Below are 20,967 nucleotides of genomic sequence, written 5' to 3' on the forward strand. Positions count from 1 at the left end.
ACTATGTGCTTGCGTAAAACAGCATAACTCTCTTATACCAGCAGGTGGCAGTAGTCTGTGTTTGGCATTCAAACAGGGAAACTGGAAGATCTAAAAATGTGGATGCACTGCACAAAGCAAGCAGCGCTTGGTTTGTTTTCATTGGTTAGCCTTTGCCAGTTTTTTCTTGCCTTGTGTGCTCATTTGCTAAGCTGAATAGCTTATCTGTGTTCTCTTTCTCGCCAACAAGCTTGTCTGCCGATGCAGAATCGGCCATATAAAGCCAACAGTGCAGAACATAAAAAAAAAACAAAAAAACAACAACAAACACTTTATTGTCTTCCAACAGGTAATCAAAAGTTCTACACACACATACGCTCTTCATTCATGCACACACCAAAATATGTCATACAAAAATAAAATTTTGTAAATTTTGAAAGGCAAAAGGTCCAATTTAAATAGCAGCAATAAAGCAATATATAAAGCAGCAGTCACTTAAAAAAAAAGGCAATTTCATGTGAGCGTCTTGAAAATAAGAAACATTTGCCTGGGGAACTTTTTCATCCTCATGCAGAACTCTTGATCGCAACGGTTCCTGTTGGAGTAACTTTCAGCCGTAAAATATTCTCAAGCATCAGTATGTTACCTCATGTTTAGGATTCTGAATAAGGCCTATGTAGAAATTGGGCAGCAAGAACATTAGCTTTTTTTAGGAACAAAAATTAGGCAGTATCTAGAAGGTTCTAGAAACCGAGGTGGAGAAATGAATCAACCACCCGCAAGCTAACAGCTTCCTTGCCAGGTCAGAATTAATTTTGACACTCTGCGTCCCTGACAGTAAGGATTATTGCCCTGTTTCCACAAAGTCAGTCAAAGACAGCTCATACACCCTCTGTGGTTTCTATAAAAGACCTGTCTTTTTTTCAAATGTTTTTTTGATTACAACTGTAGTTTGCAATGTATTCATCAAACAAAGAGAAAAATGGCATGCATTGGGAATAGAGATGCACTGAGCCGTCCCACAGCCTATGCAAAATGTATGACATGAGCAGTGCAGCACTGGACTGTTTTTCAATCGCCCCAGCAAATGTGGACCAATAAAGAAACAACTTTTTACTTTGTAGTAATCAAACATCCTCAGGTGCTACAGTTGAGAAGTGGCCAGAACAGGGGAGAACCTAGATCACACTGTAAGTGGAACACTGACAACTAGCCTGATTTATGGCTTCTCCAGATATGATAGAGCGCTAGGGGGGAGCCTTTTGTAAGTGCATATTTTGCTGCAATTTATCACAACACCTCCACCTTACAATACTCTTGGGTTTTGGGGGACTGCAAGAGGAGCCCTTGATAAATCAAATCTTCTTACTACATGGAGCACACAGACTCCCTAAAACAGATACACCCAAAGGCACTTTGCATTCTGAGGCGCTCCAGCCTGCCAGTTCATTCAAATGGAGTGTTACTAATGTAATGCTACAGAAACCTAAGCACCAGCATACTAGTGAACTGCTGCTATACCATTTGAAAATTTAACACTTACACAAACAACAATGACTGTAAGCAATTTAAAGGTGCTGTATGTAGAATTTACACCGTGTGGTTGAACTAGGTATTGCAGTCCAAATTCAAAATATTGGAGTTTTTTTTTTTTTTTTAACCAGCCCTTCATCCTCAGACTTGACATACATGCAGGTTGCCAGATTGACGACACAAACAGGAACCAGTGCACTTGACGATTCATGAAATGAAATACGCTGTGTTTTCCACTAAATGGGAACCCGGGGTGCCGAAATACAATTGGTGTAGCATGTTTGTTAAATATCTGCAAACATATTATGGTATTTTTATGCTTTAGTAGAGTCAAAATCTTAAATACAGCACCTTTAAAGGAATAGTTTAACCAACAAATAAATGCACCATCATATCATCCATATGACCTTCTTTGCATATGATACTCTCTTCTGTGCAACACAGAATTAGATGCTTTAATGGTTATTCTCTTTGCTCTTTTCATTAAAATGGATGTATATAATAACCAAGTACTGTCAAGCTTTAAAAAATTCAAGAAGAAGCATCATAAAAATAGTCCATTTAATTTATGTGCTTTATTTTTTCTGTTCAAAAATCATAATGCGACACAAGGGCACATTACATTCTCAGTGTTACTGCAAACCCTGCTATCGTAGCCTGATTTTACTGTTATTTTACTGTGAACTACAGTATTGGCAGAGAAACATTAAACAGAATCGTGCAAGATAATTTTAACAACAATAGATTCCACTGATGGACAAAAATATATGTTTTCATTTTTGGATGAACCATTCCTTTAAAGTCATAAGGCACAAGACTGGAATTATGATATTCATAGGGTCTTTACATATTCAGTGATGTCTTTTTAATATTCTATGCAGACTTGTAGATGTTCATTTATAGCATTTTGGAGATTTTGTGCTCATGGTTTTTCGTAATTGACGACTACTTTGATTAAAGATTTTCTCTTTGAATTCCTCGAACAGCTGCAGAGCATTCAGAAGATTTGGCCATTTCATCGGCGAGGCGGTTTTCAGCCATTTGCACATTTTATTCCACCTCTTTTGCCCATTAATAAGAACTTTGTGAAGAATTCACTGTGCACTGTCCTTTTCATTACTGCATGAAAGAAAACTGCACTGTCTATTTCAAAGGCTTGTACATTCATTCTGAGTATAGTGTAGAGGCTCCAATTTACTGTGAATTATGTGTCGAATATTAATGAAGCCGATTCATCCCCCTATACACCCCGGTATCTGTTATCACTGGCCCCCACATATGAATAAAACAACCCAACTTTATTTTCCATGGATGTAGGTCCAGGGAGGCTAGTACAAAAAAAGAAAGTGTTTCCTTGCACAGATGCTTAGTTGAGATTCAACAGCTCCTCTGCTTCGGTAAGATAGATACTAAAACAAGGAAGAGGCCCCAGGCTGGGTCATAAAGCATTCTGTATTCTTATGGAAAGCTCATGTAACTCAACTCGGTAATATGTATTAAATGATTGAAAAACTGTCCACACACACACACACACAGGTGTTAAATCAAGGAGCATGTTGTCAGCTCTTAGGAGAAACATCCCAGGCATCAACATATTATGAGTTATGGAAGCCAATGAACCAATGAGATGAACATTGACATATGGCAGGACATGGTGAAATGTGATATGATTTGGTATTCTGCATTGCAATGTAAGATTATTACTGCTGTACTCATTTGCTCTCACCGCAAGAAAACAGGAACAAGCAAGTGTGGTAAGATATTTTATCCCTAAACTATTTGTATGCTGTTACATAAGTGATGGCTTTGCATGCAACTTAAAGATTGCCTTGGATGCAACTTTCTTAAAGATAGTTTTAATAATTAATTATGTAAGCCAGCACAATAAAACTGATTATATATATATATATATATATATATATATATATATATATATATATATATATATATATATATATATATATATATATATATATATATATATAGTTTTTTTTCTCGACTTATACAGTCTCATACATTCTCATTCTTAAGTCTCATTCTTAAGTCATTTAAATAGTCAGGTTCGTTTGGCAAAAAGATTAATTCACAAAACAAACATTGCTGCCTCTTCTTCTTTGAACTGTCCTAAGAGAATTCATTATATTTACTATGGTTCTATTCAGATCCAGAATATATACAAATGCCATACTTTAACTCTCAATGCCTTATTATAATTTTGAAAGATTAGATCCTGAATGTTAAACACACCCCGAACGAACTGAAACCAAGACTGTACAATTACCCTGAATATGACATGGCACATCTTCATCACATTTCTGATGCACTGGCTTACATAACGTCGCAGAAAATCCCAACTCTAGATGTCAAATCTGATTCCAACGATGCATTACTTACAGTAACCTTGTCTTAATTAAACAACCTTACCATTAAACGGACGTCTCTTTCATAACCATAACAATTAGAATACAGCACGCAATTAGTCACTCTATTTCCGGGAATGCTAACACACCCGTATGACAGGCTGGTTAAATCCCTGTGCTATGAGAGCAGTAATGAGCTTGTCACGATGGCAGGGATCAGACCTATAAGTGCGCCATACTCCCATCTAGCGGAGGATAAGAAAATCGGTATACACTCAATAATGATTTCATAACTTTCTTTAATAACGTTGACAGACATTATTACATTATAATTAACCACTGGTTGATGTACATTCGGTAATTAAAAAATGGCATTTAAATTATGGGTTTTAAATCAGCTATTTAATCTCAAATTTAATTGTCTGAATTGTTCTATTTTGCATTCTCTCTATTTTGTTTTCTTTTTTATTATTATAAATTATATATAAGATTTTTATCTGAGAAAAAAAAATATATATTTAAAAATTTCTAGTTGGTATTCCCCTCTTTTGCTTTAATGAAATCACACACTCAACTTCACAGGTTTTTGCAAAGATTGATGATCTATCTATCTATCTATCTATCTATCTATCTATCTATCTATCTATCTATCTATCTATCTATCTATCTATCTATCTATCTATCTACCTTAAAACTCTTCATTTAAAAACGTTAAATATTTATAAACAATAATTTCGTCGTTAATTTCCTATGAATCGCGGATGAAATCCCAATTTCTTTTATAGTCCCGTAAAATTGATTTATTCAAATGTTTTATTGCTTTGTTCAACCTACATTTTCTGTGGTAGCCTATTTAAGGATGGCGTTGACGTATTTTAGGATTTTGGTAGAACTGTTAAAATATAAGAAACCGATAGTGTATTTGATCTTATAGTGTAATTAGTACGCTATAATTACATTGGTGGTGTAAATCTCTCTCTCTTTTTTTTTTTTTTGAAAGGCTACATAAAAAAAAAAGTGTGTCTGCGTTTTGACGCATCTAAGCGCTCGATCCAATCGCTCTGTGACGTGGAATGACATAATTACAGAGGCTATGAATGATTCTCTGAGTAGCTAAATTACTGGGAGGCGATGCTCGTCATACACAGATATTCATTAAAAACTAATTACAGCGCAATGCCGCCATACGGAGGTGTCATCTCGGTCATTTCACTAAGTTTCCAGCGCCGTAGCGAGCGTCGACTCCAATCACTGTAGTTTTAAGAGACGAAACGCTTCCCTCGCGTCTAACGACCTGCTGCTGGTGACGTCAGAAAGAGATGCAGAAGTGAGTTTCACAACCCGAAGAAGAAGAACAAAAAAAAAGGAATCTGATGCGCCGTGTTGGCACGCGCACAGTGGGCTCGCGCACACGCGGCATTTGCAGTCTCAAATAAGCGGCTCGCTCTGAAAAGGCTCCCTCGTTTTTGACTGGCTGCGCAGGTAGGACCCGCTCGTTTTAGACAGACCACGAAAAAAAAGCTGAAAGTATTCTTAGCTACAGTATATTAAACATACACTTATGCTTACGATCGCATAGACGCGATGAGCTATGGATTGCGTTTGCTTTAAGCGCGCGCAGTTTTGTCGTGTAAAGATGTTGGCTTGTCGAAACGTGCACATGTTAAACGTGTAAGGATCTGTTATTTGTGGATATTTAAAAAGAGGATACTGCGTCTCTGCTCGAGGTATCGCATGCAGATACAAGGAGCCTTTGAGCAGCACTGGAGAACTTGTTAGGCATACCAAGAAGCTCCACAAGAGGTGAATCTTTTTTTTTTTTTTCTCGGGTTAATGAGCCAACCAAGGAAATGTTTTGTGGATGAATCGTCTTTAATATGCGGGAATTAAACAACAACCTTTAGCTGTGATAAAAAAAAGACACATCTTAATGCACAAGGAAAAGAAATGTAGACTCGACTAGCTCTCCATTCGTTTTCTGATTCAGCACCCCATTTGGAGAGAGTGAGGGTGCCGGAGTGAAAGCAGAAACAACAAAAAAAACAGGATCTTTTCAGCCTAAACCATGATTGCACGGATACTCTACTTTTTTCTTTGGTCTGCTGCATTTCTACCCGAGCTGCAGTGCGCTTCTCAGAGAACCGCCGACGCGCTTGCTACTTTTCCCACGTCCGCGTTCATCAACGGCGCCGACAGAAAGGACTCCAACCAGACCTCCACCTCTCGGATCAAAAGGAAGACGCTCTCGGTGGATTTCGCCGTCCCGTCGCTCTTGCGTTACTACTTGGCTCTGTTTATAAAGCGCCCGCTTAACGGAGACTGTCTGTCGTTTAATGGATGTTACACAGTGCGCGCCAACTTGCTTATGCGCTGCGTCCCGTTGCAAAAAACCATCGCCGATTTGCTTGATGTAAAGTTGGCAGCGATGAACGTCAACAGATCCAGCACTGGACAGCTCCCGTATCGACAGAAGCAGCCCGTGCCTAAAGTTTTGAATTTGGGTTTGACCACCGCCAGTAGAAAGTCCAATCAAGTTGTGGTGGAGGTGGGCGAGGAGATGGTTAAAACGGGATGCGGGGGGCTGTACGTGTACGAGGACGCGCCGGTTGTGTTCCTGGAAATGGACCTAACGCGGATTTTGGAGTGGTGGCTTGGGGCGGAGGGAGGCCGGCTCAGGGTCCGAATCATGCCCGAGCGGAAAGTGCAGGTCCCGGGGAAAGAGGACAAGTACTCTGCTGCCATCAGAGCTTCGGACGCTCGCCTCTTCTTACACATAGCCTCGACTGGTAAGATTTCAACTTTCTAGTTTACAGTGTGGTTTAACGCAGAGCCGTTGCTCTAGATTAAAGGTTGTGATTTATAAATGTAACATATATGCAATCATCAGTGCTATGTAACTTCATCTGCATGCATTTATTTATTTGCCAAGTAGCTGCGCAATGAGCCTTATAATACAGTCAGACGGTCAATTATTATAAATAAACCCCTTCAAGGTGAAGTGAAACTGATGGTAATCATCCTACTCTGGGGTTATTTTTACACGATCCCTTACAATATATACAACATGGACACTATGGTTAGAAAAGTTTGTGTAGAGCAAAAAGTTTTCAACTGTGTTTTGGTTATGAGAGTGGTTACCTCCCCTTTTGTACTGTTGCAACGTTATCAGTCTTGGTAATTCATTGGGTGTTCAAAAGGGTGGCACTGCAACACCAGTAAAGGCTAAACAGGACCACAGCGTGCATAACAAGGGAACCTTTTAGCAAAATCGCATAAGCTGACAGATGCAAAAACCCATCTGATGGCTTTCCCCACTCCTCCAGTAAAATTCAAAACTGTTGACGTGAGAAAAAAAAAGAGGATTTTCTCACCCTGATTTAATGTTGAGATCCTCAGTGTTAACCTCACTGCAGAAAGCTTTCATTAATTACTTTGCATTAGCAACTTTTTCTTATTATCAGTTTGCAATGTTGCAAATCATGGGTTATTTTGTCCGACAGCTGCTGATCACCTCAGTTTTTGCTGTGGTGGTTGTGTTACTCTTAGGATACTCTTAGGAGTCTTACAGCTTTTGCAGCTTTGATGATATCTGCTTGCACCGTACTGTACCGTATACTGTAAATAGTACAATCTATCATCACTTCTGTGTGGTTAGCTCAGCATAATTACCTAAAAAGTGTGTATGTCACATTCCGTACACCTGTGAAACATGGGCTTTGATCGTGACCCATTCTTTTTTACATTTCTTGTTCATCTTCTTTGAAAGCTTTCTCAGTTCTGTAAGAGACGTTTTTGTGATACTCTTGAAAAAAAATCTTTTTTTTTTTTATGTAGTTGCTTCTAGCTGGTTTGAAGTTTCTGGTGCAGCCCACATATTGTGATTTGAAAGGGTTCTGAAACCCTCCATCAGTTAAAGATTCTATTAAAAAATGTGATAAATTTTCTATAGCCGCCACCCACCATAAACCCTCTATGTCAAAGATGTCCTTTTTAAGGAGCAGATCAATGAAATCGTGGTATTTTTTCTTGTGCTCTATTGTTTTACGCATGAGCGCAGTGACCTTTTGTGAATTTTAAGTGGTGCATGGATAAATTATAGACAGCCTCAATTTTTTTTTATACCTATCATACTTTGATTACAGCAAAGAGGGCTTCAGAGACTTGAGTGCCTCTTGAGTTATTTATGAAATTACAAGAACTGTAATCTTCCTAATAAACCTGCTTTTTCTGTGATGTCACAATATTTTTTCAGGTTTATAAACATGAATTGAATAAACCATCAAAAATATACTATTTAACATCCACATGAATTCAAAACCACATTGTGCCATAATACAATGTGATATTTTTAGTATTCATCATATTTATGCATACATGAATGTCTTTCTAAACCTTTTTTTTTTAATGCTAAAACTTTTATGTATGCATATTTAGAGTCCTTTGCGATTGTATTTGTATTTATGCATTTCATGCATTTTTATTTAATGATATCTATCAATAATTATTTTAACAAATAATGTGTCACCATTATTTGAGCATAGTTAACGCATTCCGGTTTATTTGGTGTGATTTTTAAACACATTGGCAGTGTTTCGCTTATGTTTCACAATTGTTGAACTCGGATGATAATTAAATTCATCAATACAAAGAGTGCAAATTACTTTCATTAGTTCCATCTAGATTTCATTTAAAAATAAATTTGCCATTAAAAAGGTAATTTACTTGTAAATGAGAGTCTGAGTACTGAACTTTCAATTCCAGCAATTTCAGTTCCAAACTCTTGTGAAAGGATTCGTAAAAAAATATGTGCGTCTCTAAAGTTAAAAGGCTGTACATTGTAGATGATGTCAATGCTTTGATATTCTGCATTGCAGTGTCTTTCAGTCTCCGAACATACAGAAATGTATGTGTACGACATCTGAATATGAATGAGATCATGCTTCACGTTTCCCGTTTGAGAGTAAAAGGTCTTTAACAGAAGGAAGTATGATCGGCAAAACCTCAAATGATCTGTTAGAAGAGTATCAAAGGCTTGTTGTCTTTTGCAGAGTGGGTAGTCTAATCCTTCAAGACTCCCTGAGGCCGCTGGGACTTTCTCATCTGAGGGTCAGAAAAGTCATTAAGATTTCTCTCTCTCCCCAGGCCTGGTGCTCCATGACATTGGCTGTCCTCTGCTGCTCTCAGCATTCTTCATTACAATCAAAAGTTCCTCTTCACAAGTGCACGTTTTATGTTCTTCAGCTTTCTTCTGTGGTATTTGATAAGCATACAACAAATAGTAATATTTAAACTCAGCTCCATTAACAAACAACAACAACAACAACAGCAAAAAAAAAAAAAAAAGTGCTTGTGCTGAAATTTGTGCAAAATTACATTATGTTGCTTCTTGCACAAGTTAATAAGCACTCAAAAGTGTGTTTGATATTATCCAAAACAGATGAACATGAATGTAACAATGTTTTATTACATTGGTTGTTGTATGTATCTTGGCAGTTTTGGCTAAAATCCTCTAACTGCATTTGAAAATAATAACATTCCACCTACAACAAACTCCCTTAACCAGGGGCCCGTTTCACTTAGGAGGTTCAACCAACTCTGAGTTTAAACTTGAATCCTGAGTTGTCTTACCCTGAGATGGGAAACTCTGAGTTTTTGGTTACAGAACAGCTGAAATTAGTTGTTTTTTTTTTACTCTGAGTTAAGCGCGTGCACCGCATCCATAAAAAGCCATTATCAATGGAGCGCTGAAATTATGATTCACCATGGCAACAGCTCACGCCAAAAAGCCATCTGCAGACTTCAGACTCGATACAAATGTAATTCTTCTCAGTGTTATAATATCACAGGTGAAAACTGGCAGAACGTTAGATTAATGAACTAATAGCTAATCATGTTATGGTATCTCATGGGCAAAAAATATATATAAAAAATAATCATATTAATAATAATATTTTAAGTGCATTTTTCTTATTTTACAACTGATCTGCCAACAGAGTAAGAAAAATATGGCAGTGTCTATTTACACTAAGTGGAATTAACATACTTTCTTAGCGATAGATCCTATTTACAGCGGTCTAAGTGCAAGTAGCTGTAGATGTTATTTACAGAAAAAATTTACAGTGAAAGTCATGATAAATTATATTTACCATGTAAAAGTAGCAGTTCTTTGCAACAGGCTAAGTGTAAATAATAATTAGATGCTAGTTATTCTTTTTACTGGCAGATACATTTGCACCTCAGTATTGTTATACATTAACAGGATGCAATAATAACAGATTGTAAATGATTATATTTATTACAATTATAAATAGGTGTTATAAACACTGGCATATAATTTTACTTAAGTAAAATGCACTTAATTTAGACCTCCCCCCTAGGAAACAAGACTAAGTGTCTTATATAATTGTCTTATAAACTAAATCAACTTAGTAAGAAAACACTTAGTAAGAAGAGCATTTTTCCAACGTGCATCAATGAAGTGTTTAAAAAGGGGGAGGAGACCAAAAGAAACTCTGGATTTATCGAAGAACACCTGCTCCGGACCAGGTTAGGTTCATGGAGTAAGTTACTACAGTAACTGAGTCTGAGTATAAGTTACCTCTCTTTCAGAAACGGGTTTGACTAACCCTGCTTTCTTGGGTTTGACAAACCTTCCATTCTGAAACAGAAAACCTAGAGTTTCCCTCATTTCAGGGTTAACATACTCAGAGTTATGTTATGCAAACTTCGTAGTATTGCACTATATGTTTTGAGGTGATGAAGAGTAGAAGTTGTTTTACTGTAACTAGAATTAAATTATAGTTTAATAATACTTTTTTTACCCTGCACTTTCCAATGAGGCTACACTCTTAACAATAAAGGTGTTTAATGGTGCCATAGAAGAACCTTTTTGTCTAAATGGATTCATTAAGTACCTAAAACATCTGAAGAACCTTTCTGTTTCAGAAAAGGTTCTTCGTGGCAAAATGTTCTCTTCAGATTACAAAAAGGTAAGAAAGAGATGGTTCTTTAAAGAACATTTGACTGAAAGGTTCTTTGTGGAACCAAAAAGGGTTATTCTATGGCATTGCTCTGAAGAACCTTTTGAAGCACCTATATCTTTAAGAGTGTAGGCTGTACTATCTATAATAGTAGTAATAGACGTAGTAGACTTAACAGAGAATTTTCCTTTGGTGAGTTATATTTGTATGTGTGTATATATATATATATATATATATATATATATATATATATATATATATATATATATATATATATATATATGCATTAAGAATGAAATGAGGTAGAGTGAATGATAACTTCACTTATTCTTTACTCACAGTGAAATATTCTTACTGCGTGTTCTGGATCTTTTTTGACACCCTGTTGGTAAACCTCTTTTAAACAGTGTACTTTCTCCTTTGAGTTGAGAAGATCAATAATTTACCTGCTTGGAACAGTTTATCTCTGAAACTGGAAAGCACACAGTCAGGAAAGTATTCTCTAATCTGTCTCAACAGTGTTTATGTCTGTAAATTTTTTGGAGGGTAGTACAGTTTCTCTATTTCCAGTTTAATGTGTAGAGACAACTATAAGTAAGCCATTCTCATAGATTGATTTCCCTAGAGTGTTTTTTTTTTTGGCACTTTCAACATTTGTCTGTGTAGCCAGACACAGTAATATAGTCCATGATCCATTGTTGTGCATTTGGTGTGGCACAACTTGTTTGACTGAACAATGCATAACTTTTTTGGAGACTTTTATTTGTATTATTTTTCAGCTCATGAAGAAAACAACAACATTATGACTGTTTGTCATGCTTATAAGAAGACATTGGGGATGGTTTTAAAAATGTCACAGGACTAGAGTGGCTAGCAGCTCAACACCACATTTTGGCTTTAGCCTTATTTTGGCCAGTATTTCAGAAGCTGCCTTGACTTTTGTGCATTGTGCATCATGAATGGCTTACGACATGCGTTTCCAGGATTTGTTTGAGAAACATAAGCCTATTTTCTCTGCATATGAAAGACTTACAAAGGAAATGGTGCCTTGATGAAAACAATCAGGAGAATGCAATTTTTGTCAGTGTGTTTTTATTTCCCTCAATGTCAACATCAATTGAGCTAACAGTGCTAATTATGCAGATTACAGCGAAAGAGCAATTTAGGGAGTCTGTAGCTGTGAGGTTATTTATTTCAGTCTTTGTTTTTGAGATTGTCAGAGTGTTTTTTGAGGACTTCTTTCTTACACTTCAGCCAACATTTTGTCACTCAGACCTGCTCAAAAATTAGATTTATATTCATCAAAATGACATACTTGAAAGCCACAGATTTCAATGTCTCAGACATTTTGGTGCGTCTTCATGCACACAGATGTAATGCAGATCTTGCTTTGAAGCATGGTTAGTGTTCTCACAGGAGCCTTACACACGTAACATGTTGTTTTCAGATTTGGTTGAAGTTCTTTTTACAAGGTTGCTTGAAACCTGATGTTGCATGCAGGAAGCCTTTGGTTTATGGTTTAAGTCGCTGAAATCCAGTGCAATCAAAGGTTTACGTTTGGAGGTGTACGTGTGTCAAGAGTGCCGTCTCACCAGGTTGAACACCTTGATGTAAGATCTTGAGGCATGTGGAGCATCCAGGCATCCTCTAATGAGAGGATAGTACATAGAAGTAAGTGAGAATCAATTGGCTCTTGACTTTTCAAGCCTGTATCAATCACACCCTCATGGGAAAATCGATAAAGAGTCAAATGACACGTGTTCATTATTAATGCATTTTTATAATCAATGAACTGGTGGCACATCTGTTTACAAAAAAGGACATTGTTTCACATTTACTCTCTTCTCTAGTCAATGTATCAATGGTTCAATATGGTAAATCCATACGGTTTACTCTATATCCATTTTGGGTATGACACGAGATTTAAGAGTACATATTACAGTTTTTCTCCATTGGTTTGGCTCATTTCTTGAAACAGAAATTGCATTCTCAAAACAACATGGACAAACCTCCAAACCACTTGCCAATTGTTCACAACATAATTGATTTTCTCATTCATTTCATCAAATTGCAAAGTACTAAGTTCACGTCTCAATGTCTCGGTACATCTTTGCAGATGATTAAGTACAGGTAGCCTACATTTAGCACAATTTCCAAGTGAATAGATCTTGTTGTTTTAATCTGATTGTTGATTCTCAGTCTAATGGTTGTTCGCTCCAAAATGTGTCAGAGTCATTTCATTAGGGACTTTAAGCAACAGCTGCGAATGGAACGGCTACAGCGACCGGAAGTTTGCTGTCACACCGCCGTAGCCAAGAACGTAAAAATCACTAAGCAACGGTAAACAGGACAGCGCAACGTGGCATTAATTCATTTATTGAGATACAAAAAAATGTCATTTAAAAAAGTAAGAGAAGGATTGCTTTTGGCATTAAATGACAATCTTTTGTCAGAAGAGGAGTTTTTAATATTGTATGATGTTAATAAGTCTAAAAAACTAGATTTACCATGTAAGCAATACTTGCCTTTTAACCTTGATTACATGGAGGAAGACGAATGCTTAAACGAATTTCGTGTCAGAAAATGTGACCTACCAATTCTGGTAGATGTTCTCCGGATTCCAAATGAGATCGTTTGTGATCAGAGAAGGGTTGTGGGAGGAGTCGAGGTGCTGTGTATGCTCCTTAAGAGGCTGGCATACCCTTGCCGGTACAGTGACATGATGCAAAGGTTTGGTCACCGACAAGTCCCATTCCTGTGCATGGCCACAAACTCCGTGATGGACTATATATATTCTGTACATCATCACAGGATAACGCAGTGGAATGTAAACATACTGAACCCTGTAGCATTGAGAAACTATGCTGACTGCATCCTCCAAATGGGAGCCCCTCTGGATAATTGCTTTGGGTTTATTGATGGCACTGTACGACCCATTGCCAGACCAGGTGTAACACAGAGGATCCTATATAATGGACACAAACGCATCCACAGTCTAAAATACGAGGCTGTAGCCATCCCTAATGGTTTGATTGCCCATCTGTACGGCCCTGTAGGTATGTCTGAATAATTTACCATCTATGGAAACATTGTCATTCCCTTTAAAATTTATAAAATAAAATAAAAACATTTTTTAATTTAAAAATATATTTTAACAGAGGGAAAGAAGCATGACTCTGGAATGCTGGCAGAATCTGGGCTGTTGGCATTGCTGCAACGTCATGCCATCTCTGTAGATGGCCATCCAATGTGTGTGTATGGGGACCCAGCATACCCACTGCGTGTGCATCTGCAAGCCCCATTTCGACATGTTCATCTCACCCCTCAAATGATGGAATACAACAAACGAATGAGTGAAGTCAGAGTGTCTGAAGAGTGGTTGTTTGGGGACATAGCAAACTACTTCAAGTTCATGGACTTCAAAAAGAATTTAAAAATTGGTTTGAGAAGTGTTGGAAAATTGTATGTTGTATCTGCTTTGTTAAGAAATGCACTAACATGTCTGTACGGTAATCAGACATCGCAGTTTTTTAACTTGGATCCTCCACACATTCGTGACTATTTTTCATGAGGTAACACATAGATGCAAAACTACACTGCTATGTACCAACACACAATATAAAACCAGAATTGTATTTAAAAAGAATGAGATATTTTATAATAACACATTTTTTATTTTATTATTAACAAAAAATATAGTATACATAGTTTACACAAATACACAATATACATAAAGTAAAGTAATAAAGTATAGGCTACTAACAACATGTTATTAAAAATATGCTATTTTATGTTAACAGATTTTATATTTTATTATTAATAGAAGGATTTATACATTGAAATGTTTTATGAATTAAATCACAAATAAATGTTTTTAAATTGCAAAAGAATAATCATTTCTTTGACATATTTTCAATGAGGCTAAGTAATGCTTGCCCTTGCTGTTGCTGAAGTAGCATAGTCTGCATTGCCTGCATTTGCTGTTGCTGTTGTTGCATTAGTTGCATCATGTCACTCATCTGCTTTTGTGTTTGTTGTGCTGCTTTTGCTTGCTCTTCAACCTGTATTTTTTTCAATTCCAATTCCTTTTCTTTTAGAACCCTCTCAGTCTAGTATAATCTACTTTACCCAATTAAAAATATTTTAATAGCATAGTAATACATTTAACATGGATTTTGAGAAGGATAAATGCAATACTTACATTGTCCGCTTCACATCATCTCTAATCTCAATGCTGCCTGAGGTGTTGTTGCTAACAACAGACATATCTTTATACAAACGGAAAAAATCGTTAAAATTAGCTTAAGTTTAAAACATTTTAACACATATTATATAAAACACTAGTGGTACAATCATAAACTGATGCAAATTACAGTGTCATATGCCATAAAACATAACATTTATTTACCTAATCTCTCACGTTGTAGCGACTCCGGCAAATCAGCTGTTCTCCCGTAGTAGACCGTTACAGTAGAACGTCACAAGGTAGCAGTTAAATTCGCGCATGCGCAATACAACGCCAGAATGGCGTTGCCGTTCCACCAGAGGCTGTTGCTTAAAGTCCCTAAAGTATATGTCATCACATGCAAAATAGTCTGTTCAATTGTCAAAATTAGTCAAGAACATAATACTATGAATACCATTTATGAATCCTTGATGGTACTGTTTACAGTAATATTCCAGTCACTGTGTAGTGATGCATTAGAATTGTGGTAAAGTTAGTGTAAGTAAAACAACAATACAATTACATAGGTAACTCATTCTGTAAGGAATACTGTACATAAGGTATACATTACGAATGGAGTGTTGTCCTTTGAATTCTATGCCAAGGATTGGAGAACATCTCAATTAACAACAAGAACAATAGATCTGTAACATGGAGATGGCAAATAATGCCATCACATTGAGACAGATCTGTGCTGCAATCCTACAAGACAATGCCATATTCCAAAATGTAAACTCTATAAGCATCTCCACGATAGACAGAATATTGAAGAAGGCCTCACCTACCACAGTATGTCATTGTATGGGACAATGTGAATTTCCACCGTGGCCCGTTCATCAGGGAAATCCATTTCTCAAATCCTCAACCACATCACATCTTTTTGGGGTGATTTATGTCTTATTCCTCTCATCGCGAAGCAAACAGTAAAATAAAAACTTGAAGAACAGTCTCGCTGCTTTTTCTTCTGTGTGGGCGTATTCAAGCCGCACGCTTCAGTTTGAATCTGAATAGCGCGTTCAGCGCGGGGGCATGGTCACATTGGATATAATGAAGGGAGACATGAAAAACAGACATCACGTTGTTTTCATATGGATTACTTTATCACAGAATATCTGTTTTCGGCGACACTTGTTTAGTTTAAAAGTAGACATGTCAAGCTTTCTATAGATATCTCTCTCATGTCTCTTCGTTTAGTATTCACTGAGTTACAGTTCATTTTAATGACGTGTTTGTAAATGAAGATCAGCGCAGACAAAGGCTGCAGACAGCACACCTTGTTTGTTATCTTTATTTTATAAGTGCACAAAGTTTTGTTGTTATTATGTCTGTATCCAAAAAAAGTAGACCCTTTACAGATTCGATTGATGTATTGCTCTTATCTGTACGATTAAAACTGAAAGTGTAATTTAAGTTCTTTTTCGGGGTTATCAGGAGAAAATGACTCATAACGCGTATCCGCATTAATCGACTCCAAAGGGTTAATGGAACCCTAGTTGCCATTTGGCACAAACAGTGCAAGATGATCGCTAATGCCCACGGCTACCATTTTCGCTCATTTGATTTCACACACCAGCCTTGTGAACACTCAACAGAAGTGTGAACAGGTTCTCTCAACTTGAAGAAATGCTCACAACAGCCACAACAGACAGTTTGTGACATTTTGCATGACTGCAATTACTCAGTAAACTGTATTATTTATTTCTTCTGATGTTTACTTTCTATTTACTGACCAAATTCCCATTGTGTTCCCAAGAGGAACATTGAGTCTGTGTAAAAATTCAGTTATAGTTGCTTTCAATTAAAACAGATCCATCTTTGAAGGACTTTAATGTTTGGCTTAGCTAGCCATGCAGATAGATAAAAAAAAAAAAAAAAAACTATGCATCTTAATGAGCTTCCCTTCTAACCTGCCACCATCTATCTCCAGTGCTAATGTGCACTGGCTCACTCTCAAGGGCCATCTGCAAATGGCCTCCACTGATGGTAAAAGTTTATAGCTTCAGCATGGATGGGCAATGGATCTTATGGGGTTTCAACTTCACGATACTGGACTGAGTATGAAGGCCATACACACAAACAAGTTGGCATTTTAGCACTTCCAGGTTCTGTTGTCACAAAGTCAATGGATTTTTTGGTAAATGCCTGAAATATGGTCTGTGGTTAACACAAGCTCAAGATATTTTCATGTTTTATTCTACAACATAGAATACATCAGCAATACCCCATTATGATTATTAAAAAAAGCTTGTTTCATTTTGTTTCTTAAAGTGAACAGGTGGCTAAATGTGACATTAAACATCATCATGGTGAAAGTAAACTCATCTACTCACTAATTCGCTTTGTCACACTCTTGATGTTTACAGTCAAATGCTTGCAACTATTCTAACTCAAACCTTTTTTTTAATCGACTGAAAGAGTTTTTCAAAGCTTAGTCATGTTAATACTGAAGTCATGTGACTGTGATGTAGTTTGTTTATGGCCTGTTATTAGTTTTTTACTTATGGTGATTGTATTTTGGTGTAGGCTTCAAAATAAAATAAAAAAAAAGTAAAAATAAAAAAAAAGTTAATTTGTGAAGATTATCATTGGCACATTTTAGTTTAGGCCCAGTTATCACTATTAGGATTTTTATTTATTTATTTTATTTTATTTTTTTTGCCTAATTTGATGCTTATAAATAATTGATAAGTTTAGATTTGTGTAGAATTAAGGGATCTAAAACACAGTCATGCAGAATAAGACGTTCTCCGGGAATCGGAGAATGAAAGCTGGATTTGGCATTGTTCTCGTACTCAATGGCTAATGCATACTCACATTCCCTAATCCTCGAGTTATAAATGTTGCATATATTCCCCACAAACCCATGAGTTTTTGATTAATTGCTTTGTGCATGACTTGCATGGGCATCTTTGTTCAGCTTAAATCCAAATAAGAAAAGGCATACTTAGCTGAATCTTCTTGTGCTCACTCTGTGATTTTTTTCTCTCTTTCTATTAAGCAACTACCTGAGAGAGCATGTGTACATGTGTGCAGAAGAACATACCATTTGATGCAGCAAAGGGGATTTTAGAGCCTCTAGTGCAATGTTGCTGCATTGTAAGTAGGTATCAGCACACTTCCCATTGGAATGCAGAGTGCAATCAAGTATCATTCAACATAAAATGACCTCACTGACTAATATAGTGCTCTTACATAAGGACAAGGTGATTATATACATGTGTTATACTTTCTATATGCATCCCATTAGGCATAACCAGTTTTTAGACTGTTTTAAGTTTTGTTAATTATTCATGCTGTTTTAAAGGCTTCAGTTTCATAAACTAGAATTATAATCAGCAAACTCTAGTGGAGGGTGGATGACATTTTTTTTCTTGAAATAACATTCTCATAGTAACAGTAACCACTGGTGAGAGGTTTTAACAATGCAAAATTGAAGAATATCTTCCTCATTAATGGAAAACATGACATGGCAAGAGAATGGAAAAAAATTCTAATTGTGTTTCTACAGCTGAAACCTTTTGATATATATAGACATACAAAGATATGTTAAAATCAAAGTGAATGGTTTAGGGGATGGTGCTGTGACAAAAATCTCACAACTTGGTATGTGAAAAAAAAAATTGTGTGTGTGTGTATATATATATATATATATATATATATATATATATATATATATATATATATATATATATATCACAAAAGTATATGTTTATTTGTTTCAGTATTTAAAATGATAGTATTTATTTATAATATTTAAATCATTAATTACAATAAATTAATAATCCAGTAGAATAAGGTATCTCATCTCAAATGAATAATTCAGAAATAGATTGGGTGGACACTAAGAGATTATTCAACATTAATCATCATTCAACAAATAAATGATAATTTAGGAATAAGATAACTATCAGTGCAGAAACATCTTCACATTTTAAAAACATAAAAACTAATATTTTAAAACAGACTTCTAATTTCTAATTGGATTAACCAGAATCCGTAGCGGTGTGATATGCACACACTTATGATTTTATGATTCAAGTGAGTTGACTGATAAAGTATTACTTTCTATTTTGATGCAACACATTGTGATGTTGCTAGGCAACAACTAAACCGGGGAGCGTTTCCCAAAAGCATAGTTGCTAACTAAGTTAGCAACTTTGTTGGTTGCAATACAATTTCCCTTTGTCAACCAACTAAGTTGCTAATAGGTTAGCAACTATGCTTTTGGGAAACGCAACCCCGCTTCATATTGTGTTTAACAAAACATCTTAATAATAATAACTTTCTTATCTCTTTCAATATGTTCCATAATGTATTTAAATGGTTATTCATCGCTCTAACATGCACATAATGTAAAATGATGCTACCTGCTGATAGCTGCAAAAATAAATCTTCCTCTGTAAAGCAAAATCTCTTCCAGCTGACACTTCTTAATATATGTTGTCATTTATTATTATTGTTATTAATATGGACATATAGTGGAATGTTTACGGTAATGATACTCAACCTTAGTTCAACTTACTACTTATCATAATGCTATTTTATTGTATTTATTGTATGTATTCATACTGAAATTCGTTATTACAACTGACAATCCTCACATGAAAACTTGTTAAAGCAAAATTTTGTGAACAAATTGAAACTTTGAGCCATTAAAGAGCTGTGTGAGGTTTACAAGCTATGCATGAAGTGTCAGGGAGCTTAGAATGCCAGAGGCAAGTGTTGCGCTGAGACCTACTTTAGAATAAATAGCATTAAAAGAGATGATTCTGAAATTCCATCTTGGAAATTAGTATGTACATTTCGTAAAATTATTAAAAGTTCACAAATTCTAAATTTAGAGTCCAATTTCATCATGTAAGTTTTGGGAACATGACCAAATATTTGTGTGTGTATGTATATATATATATATATATATATATATATATATATATATATAAAAAGATAAACACAAACCACATTTATTAAATATGTCCCACCCAAACTTATTATTATTATTATTATTTCAGTATGAAATATATCAATTCAGGAAAGAAAACTGCACTTGTAAATTGATTTAACAGGCTATACTGTATGTTGGTTCACTAAGAGGGTTACGATAAGAATAGAGAAAACTACAATTGCAAACACAGGAGCAATTCAATAACTTGGAAGATGATGCAACACCTTTTGTTATTGAATTTCAGCCTTTAAGACTTTCAGAGAAAGAGTAGAAAACACCAGCACTTTGATGTGTGCTGCTTTATAAAGCAAAGAAGCAAAATGACTGCTTCAGGACTCTTTACACAACATTAATTGTTGCTTGACCCATTAATATCTATAAATGAACCATTTATGAATGTATTATGTTAGATTGGTCTGTATAAAATTTCAGTCTAAACCTGGCTCTAAACAAAACCTGACAAACTGATCTGATGCAGATGACAGTGTGAAAATTTAGGATTGAATTCAACCTATACTCGAATATGATTGAAATATAAATGACCATGTGCACTCACTCACTCACTCACTCACTCACTCACTCACTCACTCACTCACTCACTCACTCACTCACTCACTCACTCACTCAATAAATAAATAAATAAATAAATAAATAAATAGTAACCAAAAAATGGTAACATCTCAATTAAATGGTTGTATTCAAGTCAACAATATAACGTTAATTATATAACCTCACAGAACCCAGTTAAATACATTGATTTATTCTAATTTGTAATATATATATATATATATATATATATATATATATATATATATATATATATATATATATATATAGTGTATTAAATCAGATAGAAATAGCTATTTTAATTAAACAGCTGCAAGTTACCACTGTTTACAACGTGTGTGTCAAAAAGTAAAGGTAAATTATGTTAAAGCATCACAACCG

The 20,967-nt window shown here is 35.7% G+C and overlaps 1 protein-coding gene across 1 annotated transcript in view; it reads left to right on the forward strand.

Moving 5' to 3' along the window:
- The first annotated feature begins 4,976 nt into the window (after window positions 1-4,976).
- Window positions 4,977-20,967, forward strand: part of alk (ALK receptor tyrosine kinase) — a 402,565-nt gene continuing 386,574 nt past the window's right edge. Inside the window, exon 1 of the mRNA XM_059520814.1 lies at window positions 4,977-6,658. Within this exon, the coding sequence (XP_059376797.1) occupies window positions 5,938-6,658 (721 nt within the window). The 5' untranslated portion in view covers window positions 4,977-5,937. The remainder of the gene's footprint in view (window positions 6,659-20,967) is intronic.

This window comes from Carassius carassius, chromosome 32, assembly GCF_963082965.1.
Source record: "Carassius carassius chromosome 32, fCarCar2.1, whole genome shotgun sequence".
Lineage (NCBI taxonomy): Eukaryota > Metazoa > Chordata > Actinopteri > Cypriniformes > Cyprinidae > Carassius > Carassius carassius.